This window comes from Urtica dioica, chromosome 1 (assembly GCF_054948205.1).
Source record: "Urtica dioica subsp. dioica isolate 48M chromosome 1, U.dioica_male_clone48M_v1_H2, whole genome shotgun sequence".
NCBI classification, from domain to species: Eukaryota; Viridiplantae; Streptophyta; class Magnoliopsida; order Rosales; family Urticaceae; genus Urtica; species Urtica dioica.
In genome coordinates, this window is record NC_142756.1 from 17,225,084 (window position 1) to 17,234,625 (window position 9,542).

A 9,542-nucleotide genomic window follows, 5' to 3' on the forward strand; every position below is an offset into this window, starting at 1 on the left:
AGAAAGAGAGACGTGCTGCGAGGGGAGACGAGCGTTGCAACTTTCCAAAAGCTTCTACAAGGTTCAAGCTTCAAGAAAGGTTAGTAACTTTAATAGCTCATATTAGTTTTTATTTACATGTACATGCTCTTGTCTAGGTTAGTAAAAACTAGTTTTACTTAAAAAGAAAATTTTTAAAATTCCGCCGCTTAACGAAGCGTTAAACTTTTTCTCAAACCCTAGATCGATTCCAACAGTTCCATCGATCAGAACTTGTGTTATTGACTCTATACTAGGCTCATCCTTTTCCTCCGAATTTTCCATTGTAGGTGGATCGGTGTTCCCATTTCTGATGGTCATTAATTGCTATTGACCCTCGTCGGTTTCTTCGTCGGACGGACCTTCCGAATCGCTCTTCTCTGACTTGTCCTTCTCGGCAATTCTCTTGTGATTGCTCAGGTAGCAAATTCAGGAGGCCTCTTGGCTTCCCCTGATTTCTTGTATCCCATTGGGAGTTGGGAATCGCACACAAAGGTGATATGTCGAAGGCACTGCCCTCATCTCGTATATCCATGGTTTCCCAAGGATTATGTTGAACGGGGACGGCAGTCCAACACGATAAATTCTACCATACGGTTCACGTCTCCAGCTCGTACGGGAAGCTCGATGACCCCCATGGAAGGGGTCGTCTCGCTGTTGAACCCTGAGAGCTAGTTAGGCTTATGCGCAATTTCTGCTTCCTTGATGTTCATCCTATCCAAGGTTGTCTTGAATATGACATCCACGGAACTTCCTCCGTCAACCAAGATTCGGGCTACTACGCAGTTACCCACTTCAAGCTCGATGATTGGAGCATCGTCGTGGGGTCCATACAATCTTTTGACATCGTCCTCATTAAACGAGATTACGGTATCGGTTTCTTCCTTAGGCCTTGAGGACCTCGGTGCACCCTTAAGTTGGCGGTGGTGCGCTTTGATGGAATGCACGTTGTCTCTACAAAACTTGGAACTTCCCATTATGCAGTCGATTCGAGGTTTTTCTTGGGACTCGTCGTTGTCTTTTTCTCTCGCCATCCCCCTCTTCGGGGAGTGATTTCCTTGAGGTCTGGCGTTGTTATACTCCTTCTTCTGGGGCGGGGGGCCCAGGTCGACGTTCTTTAGCTCACCGTTCTTATACTTTTTGATGAGAAATTTTCGGGCTACGATACAATCCAAGGTATCGTGTCTGTAACTCTTGTGGAAGTCGTAATATTTTTTCTTGTCACGAGGCCACTTCGAGGCACCATCCTCGGAAGTCCCCTCGTTGTTCACGTTGTATGCGTATTCTGGAGGGCCCGGGGGCTTCCTCCATTCGTTGTTTCGGTGGGGTCTTGCGCCAGGCGTCCTTACCATGGCCGGGATGGGTGTCATGGACGGGATCTTCCTCGGGTTATGTTTCTTGGCCAGGAAAGTCCTCTCCTCCTCGGCCTTTGCGAAGTTCGAGGCGCGATGGATCGCGTTTTCGATGGTGGGTGGCCTATTTATGGTCATTTCCTCCCGAAACCTGAACTCGTGCTAGAGTCCATTTTTTAGGGCGTTCAGGGCAGATTCCCCTTCGACACAGGGAATTTTTGACATAGCGGTCTTGAACCGCGTCATGAAGTTCTTTAGGGTTTCATCCCGAGTTTGTTGGGTGTTCCACAGATCCGCCAGGGTTGCTTCCTCCTCAACCAACATTGAGTAGTGCTTAATGAACGCGGCTGACAGTTGCTGGAAAGAACTTATCGAGCCTTCCTCGAGACGTGAAAACCAGTCAAGGGCGTTCCCTGAAAGGTTTTCGGCAAACAATTTGCAATACCCAGCCTCTAGATCATCATCTCTCAGACATGCTCGGGCCATCGCAATGCGGAAGGCCGTTACATATGTCTTTGGGTTGGAATTCTCGGAGTACTTTGGGAGTCTGAACTTCCCAGCGTCCCCGATCCTAACCCGGGTTATGTTATGGGCCAAAGGAGTTCGCTGAGTATCTGCCACCAGTCAGTCGATCTCGGGGGTCGAACTCGTGGCATAATGCATCCTGGAATCCACAGCTCAAAATTTTACTTCCATCACTTGGCGAAAAGCGTTGAGGGCAGGGTGATTGTCCCCTAGGGTCTCTATTCCGAGCTGTTCTGTCTCAGCTTGGCTTTTATCTCCCTGAGGATTATCCTCTTCCTGTCGGACTGCGGGTCCAAAATAGTTCGGCTCCTCTTGATTTTCTTCCTCCCGAGGGAGGTCGACAACCCAAGGAGCATATCCAGGAGGGGGACCTCCTAGAGGAGGGGGCGGCAGGTCGCCTTGGTTTGATCGAGCTCGCCAATCGTTGGCCTCGACATGTCCATCAAACTGTCCTGTCCCGGCTGTGTTACTAGGACCGATGGTATTGAGGGACATATGATTCCCAGAGAAGCTCAGACGTCTTCTGGGCGGGGTGGCCCTGCGCCCGTTTACGGTGACAGGCCCGACCGAGCTCAGCAAGGTAGCTCGCTCGACGTCGAGCTGCTCCTGAAGCGAAGACTGTCTAGCCGACAAGCTATTGGGCTGAGATCGGGCCGACCTCTGGAATTCGGAGGTAGTTTCAAAGAGTTTCAGCAACAGAGCTCGCATCTCTGGATTGGCTCCAGAGATCGAGATCTCGTGTTCGCTATTGGATGATATTTTTCAGATCGGATGATCTTTGTTCTTCGGCGTTAGGTTTCTGATGGTGTTTCCCACAGACGGTGCCAAATTGTTGAACCGATTTCTCGTTCCAACAATGTATACGAAGATTATCTAGATGGGGATTCTTTATTTTTTAGAGGGAAGGGTCTCAGAATCCGATTATGAAGACTAGATCGGGATCCGAAGGAAACTAATAAACGATATAAGATATTAAAAATATAGGCGAAAGAAGATTTCTTTATTGATATTCGAATGTAGGCAATACAAAATAAAAATGGAATGAGCAGAAGATCGAAACAATATTAGCAAATCGAAATACAATTATATGCGTTTTTAAGCAAAAAATCAGTAGTCGTAAAATGAAGGTGGAGCGGACTTTTATAGCTAGCTCGCCGATCTTCCTCCATCTTCAGATCGTCCCACGTGTACGAGCAAGACCGGTCTTCAGTCCGCCAATCTCGGATTCCTCCTTATCTCTAGGCGATTTGACCGTTTCCTCGAGAAGGTGGATCGCGCAAACCACTTGGCGGGATCGTCTAGGAACATCTATGAGCATGGGTCAAACTGAGCTTCGGTCTTCAGCAAGGAATTCCTTGCTATCGTCTTGGACCGAGCTCGCCTGCGCCTAGGATTTCTGGGCCGAACTGGGCTTTGGGTCGAACTGGCCCAACTCGTGAGGAGGGGCGAAATCCACTCCCACAAAAGGTCAATTATTCCGTTATACCATTCTTGATACATATGAGCCATAAGCACCGTTGCATTTCCAGCAAAAGATTCTTTCGTACGTACTTGCTACGAAAGTGCATGCAAGCTATCGGTTCTGGAATCAACCCTTAGGTGAGTGAATATTAACCTTCTTTCAGGAAGGCTGAGTTCCGTATCTTTGAATCATATTTCGATCAGATCATATTCCGAATTCCCAAGATATAATTATCATATCAAAATAGTAGCCTTTAATGAATGAGTCAAAGAATTCAGTAATGTGACCTAGAAGTCCATGATCACTTCAGGATTCAGATTAAGTCTCACTGTGACCATAATAGCGACCCTAGTTAGTGTGTCGTAACGGTCTTTAAGCGACACATCAACAACCAAAGTCTGTCCTAGTCGTACACTTGCCTTAAGTGTAGAATGCTCCTACCAAGTGATCAACCTTCACTTGTGTTCCACATATATGATTTTAGATTCAGCTATCCAGGGATGAATCAATCACCGACCATTATTTTAGTTCACCGCCCGAACTTAGATGCCCAACATGTAATTCAGTTTAATACGCAGACTAAGGATTTGGTGAATGTTTCATAAATCTTTAAACAGAAGTAACACTTTCAATTCGTATAGATAAAATGATATAACTTAATTTTATTGACAATTTCAGCGAAAATTACAAATAAATCTTCTCGTGGGCAAGAATTCCTAACAATTTCATATTATCTTTTGAGCGACATTTGAAACATTCTGAATGATATTGATGTATTTCGATGCCTTTTTTTATCTTTTATTGTTGTTGATCTTTATATAATTTTTTAACAAATAATAAGCTAAATAGATAATTAAACGTTTAAAATTCCTAAATAGTCAACGTTTGGTAAATCGTAGGTAAATAGTCACTGCTTTTTATTTACAGACGCAAATTGACGAATATACTCTGGATACCATTCTCGCCCAAAACTTATTATGTTCTGATTTTAATTTTTAAAAAATTACAACAAATCGGAAAGTTAATATTCTGCATATCGATGAACTTAAGAGGACTAAATCAATAACCACATGCAAGGTATTCACTCGACTTCATTTGCATTTCCAGAAAAAAAAAAAAAAAAAAAAAAAAAAAAAAAAAAAAAAAAGTAGAAGGAATGTGAAGATCTGCGTAGCTGTGAAAGTTAGACCTCCGGTATCCAGCGCCCCCTCTCCGTCGTGACGATCGTGCATCGCCTCCTCTCTTGTACAAGGCTTGCTTGACGCGAAGGACGCACTCGGCGGTCACATTTTTCAAGCGACGAACCAGTCCGGTGACAACCATTTTTCCCGATGAGCTAACCTTTGTCCCCGATCTGTGCTGCAACTCTTCGCGTGTTTCAGATCCACATCTCTTCCTTCGGACCTGGGTGTTCCATCGTGACAAGCTCCAGCATCGCTTTTCAGCGTGATTTATTTTAGATTTACTCATATGTACTCAATATTATATGTTTATTTACTTGTATTTACACAAAACGTTAATAAAAAAAGATATGTAAATATTTGCGACTACAAAAAAAAAAAGGAAAAATAACATCGAACCTCTTTATTGCGCAAAAAAATTTGAAAAGAATTTTTAGAATAACCACCATATAAAATAATAACAATTAAAAGAGACTTTCAAATTTTGAAAATAAATTAATCATGATTCCCAAATCAGTTGCTATAAAAAAAAGAAATTTAATTGACAAACGATTATATGTTTAAGATTTGAAAGAAACCGTATAAAAAACAAAAAATCAAATTCAAAACTAAATTCGGAAATAAAATGAGAGAGGGGACAAAGCTGGAAAGTACAAATTTTTTTTATAGGGTCACGTCATACTAGTGGCTATTTACTTTAGATGTACAAAACGTTAATTATTTAACAATATCAAACGTTCAAATTGACTATTTTCTTAATGGACCAATATTTTAAAGTGTAATATCATGAGCGATTCATTTTTCTCTGTTGTCCATTCTGATTTATGGATATATTTTTCTTTCAATTTATTCTCTATTTAGTTTCTTTGCATTATGGACATTTGTTTTGCATGATAACAATTATTTACAACTACGTGCGTTTCTTGAACAATTTTGTAGTCATTTCTGCAGTTGTAATAATATTTTTTGCAATTATTTCTACCCATATCGCCAGTTATAGCTTGTTGACCTGTACACATGATAAAGGAATTCTTGAATTAACACCTTGTATTATTTATTATAAACACACACAATAAGTGCAAACAGATTTAAAATATATGAACTGTTATTAATCACTATTAACTTATTAAGTCTAATAGCTTTCCACTCAAACTTGTGCTTTACATATACTTTCGAAGACTTATTGTTAGTATATATTCACATGCAAAATTATCTTTAAATACAATAAATTTTCATATATCAATACATCTAAAACCTTCGACTTAATTTACTATTATTATCTACTATTAATCTGTGACTAAACCATATTTTTGGACCAGAGATTTTTTCTATGCTAAAATGTAGCTAATGTATGATGCGTATCCCATGGATTTGTTTGTTAATCTGTTTATAAACTCTCGTGATTAACTACTATAAACACATGTAAGTTAGACATCGTATAAAGCCATAGTTTTGATTGAAATGTAACAAAGAGTTTTAATCCAAATTCTACTCAAACCATTAATAAACGATGTTCGACTTCAAATATCACTACTACAAATTTTATTTTATGGTGCGGAAGGGTATTAGGTGTGACATGTCGAACTTAAAAGTCGCACCTAAACGAGCATTGGGTGCGACTTATCGCACCGGATACGTACCCTGCCAAAAAACTAAAAATCTCGCTAATTTTTAGTGGTATCCGGTGTGACTTGTCGCACCCAATACGATCCGGTGCGATAAGTCGCACCTAAAGGTTTCAAAAATTATTAAGCGCGCTCAAAATTTCCCCTTTTATGTTGACTGTCTGAAAATTAATAATTAATTTTTTTACTATCGGGTGCGACATGTCGCCCTCATACCCATATAAGTGCAACTTATCGCACCCAATACTAGCAACAGGTGCGACATGTCGTCATGTCGCACCAGATATCACTCCAGAAACATAAAAAAAAGTTTAAGTGGTATCGGGTGTAACTTGTCGCACCTAATACTATCCGGTGTGACTTGTCGCACCCGATATGAGCAACATGTGCGACATGTTGCACTGGATAGTATTAGAGTAACATTATAACCATCGACCTCTTTATTCTTCTTCTTCTTCACTTTTTCGAAAATCCTCTCATTTTCTGGTTTCTCTCATTTCCCTGATCTGCTCGCCGCCCAACTCTCTCGTCAGAGCCACCGTCGCCACCATCGTCATCAGCGCCTCCGACCAGCCCCAATGCCCGACGTCATGTCTTCCTCCCCGCCCTCCAACGTCACCTCTCCCTCGCCGGGAGCCGACCTCCTCCCTCGCTGTCCCTCCTCCGCGTCGGTTCATAGTAGGCTCTCGTTCTCTCTTTCTTTGTCTTTCTCACTCTCATTCTCCTTCTCCGGCGACGACCTCAGCCCCGGCCACCGCGCGCGCCCCTCCTCATCGCCGGACCTCAGCCCTCGCCATTGCCAACCTCAGCCTCTCTCTCTCTCCTCCCAACCCCTCCTCCGCTCCGGAGCTCGCCGTCCCCTCCTCGCTGGAACACACACACCCGTTGTTATTGGGCTTCTCAAGGGCTCGCTGGCCCATCCCCTCTTTCTCTCATTTTGTCCAGGTACATAATAACCCTGCTATGCCTTTGTTTTATTCATTGTTCATTATTGGAGATTGCCTTGATCAGGAAGGACATTATTGAAGTTGTCACTCTGTTGCCTTTTGCATTTTTGGAATTGATTTACTGTTTTCTTTTCTTTTGCACAACATAATGTTTTCTAGTAGTACAATTTTGAAGAGAATATGCTACACTTTGTTTCGCTTTTCCGTTACCTTAATAGAAACTATGAGATGTTGAATTCTAATTGTGAACGTATTTTTCCTATATTAGTTTTGTGCTTGAGTTTACATGCGCGTAACTGCAGATCTTTGCCCGACTTCCGAGCCCGAGATCGACGTTCACTCTCGCTGCCTTCTCAGCCGAGCCGACGAGCCTCGATAACCGCTTAAACGTCACTGCCTCTCTCGCTCACTCTCGCTGCCCTCTCAGCCTAGCCGCCAAGCTGAGCCCTGGCGTGAGGACACTCTCAGTATCTCTCTCGCTCTCTCTCGACAAGTACATCTACTTGGTAACAATTTTTTCATCTATTTTTAAATCGAGTCGTTAAAGCATATTCAATCGCGGTTAATTTTAAATTAAAGAAAATTTCAACAAAAAATCAAATATAGCTTCATAAAACCTCAACAAGTTAGTAATAAGTAATTTTGTAAAAAAATCAACTATACTCTGGCGGGAAGAGTATTAGGTGCGACATGTCGCACCGAATACTCAAACACCCGCCATTTTTGAGGTTTTTGGAAGCAAAATAGGTGGGATTTTGGGTGCGATAAGTCACACCGAAAAGTATCGCACCTAATGCGTGACACTATTGGGTGCGGCAAGTTGCACCCAAAGCCTTTAGCGATGGAATTTTGGGTGCGTCATTATCGCACCTGAAAAACTTTCGGGTGCGACATTTTGGGCATCGGGTGCGACGATGCCTATATTTGTTCTAGTGTATGTTTTCAACTACTTACCTATATCGGAAATCCTATATCGGAAATCAAATGAAATACACTTGAGATGACCTTTAAATCTAGAAAATTGGTGATCAATAGTTCTTCTCTCTCTTTTTTTGGGAAACCACGTGTGTCCGATTAGAGCATGTTGCGTGTTTAGAGGATGAATCCCTTGATATTCGCAATTCATCAGTAATACTTTATTTTTCCAAATTTGGGCACAGAGACTTTTGGACGGGAAAGCAACTAGGTACTTATGTCGTTTTGTACTAGTACATAAAATGGGGTGGCTAATTTCCATATATTTTTCAAAAGGTTGACTATTTAGTAATTTTAACGTTTTTGAAATCGTTATGTAACTACAGTATCCTGTTTCATATAAACATTAGTTTAAACCAATATTCAATAATAATATGTATGACTTAATAATATGATGCGAATTAATAGATATATAAATATATATATATATAGTACATTCATGCTAAAAGATTAGAAAACTAATAATGAAAATGCTTACTAATATATATATATATATATATATATATATTTAATACACCTTCATTAACTTTTTTAAGAATGGATATAAATAGAATATATAATAATATACATATTGAAATGGGAAAGTTGTTTACCAGTTATATAATTATACTATGAAATAACCGCATTTGCTAGCCAAATTAAATATTGAAATTTCAATTTAGCTAATATTTTATAAATTTTTGGAAATTAATTGTAACAATTTGACAGGAATGTCCTTAATATACTTCTCACCCATTTTGCACATTTAAGTATTAAATAAGGAAAGAAAGGAATAGTGATGATTACAATATCGTAAAACAAGAAACAGCTACCCTAAACACGCAAACGTTGAAAGAACGTCTATTTCGAATAAAATTTCATTATCCCGCCGAAGAGGCTGAAGAAGCAATCCTATTAACAGTTATAAAACGATTATTAAATGTGCTAGTTTTCAATAAAATAAAATATATAAAAAAAAATAAATAAAAAACAGAAATCCAAGGTTGATGCAAAACCCAATAACTGTGTGAATCTAGAAAATTATTAACAATTAGTCAATTATTACATGTTATTACCTGTATATGATTTAGAAAGAAAAAAAAAACCAAGAAAATCAAACGTTACTAATTCAAAATTTGAGTAACAATTATTATTAATTATTAATTAAACAGCAGTCAGAAGGAAAACACCATAGAAACAATTAACGATGATTGATAGCACACGATTAATAACACTCAACGAACACAAGCATAAAAAAATTACCGATCATTATAACCGGTAGAAACCTAACATACTAGAATCGACTAATGTCCTTGACAAGGAAGCCATCTTCGGACTCGAAACAGTCACGATCAACGAAGCAAAAAGAGTTGACAACTATTTTTCATCATAAAAAACAACAAAGTAAAAAAGAAATGAAAATATGACCACTCAATTCACATTCAAAAGTTGCAACAGCGTTAACAACTATTTTTCAA

General features: G+C 40.0%; 1 protein-coding gene across 1 annotated transcript; it reads right to left on the reverse strand.

Annotated features, from left to right (window-relative positions):
* Positions 1 to 689: 689 nt before the first annotated feature.
* On the reverse strand, positions 690 to 1,508 carry LOC149407595 (uncharacterized). The gene has a single exon (XM_089620963.1). It carries the CDS (start codon positions 1,506 to 1,508, stop codon positions 690 to 692), a length of 819 nt encoding a protein of 272 aa, XP_089477089.1.
* Positions 1,509 to 9,542: the final 8,034 nt, after the last annotated feature.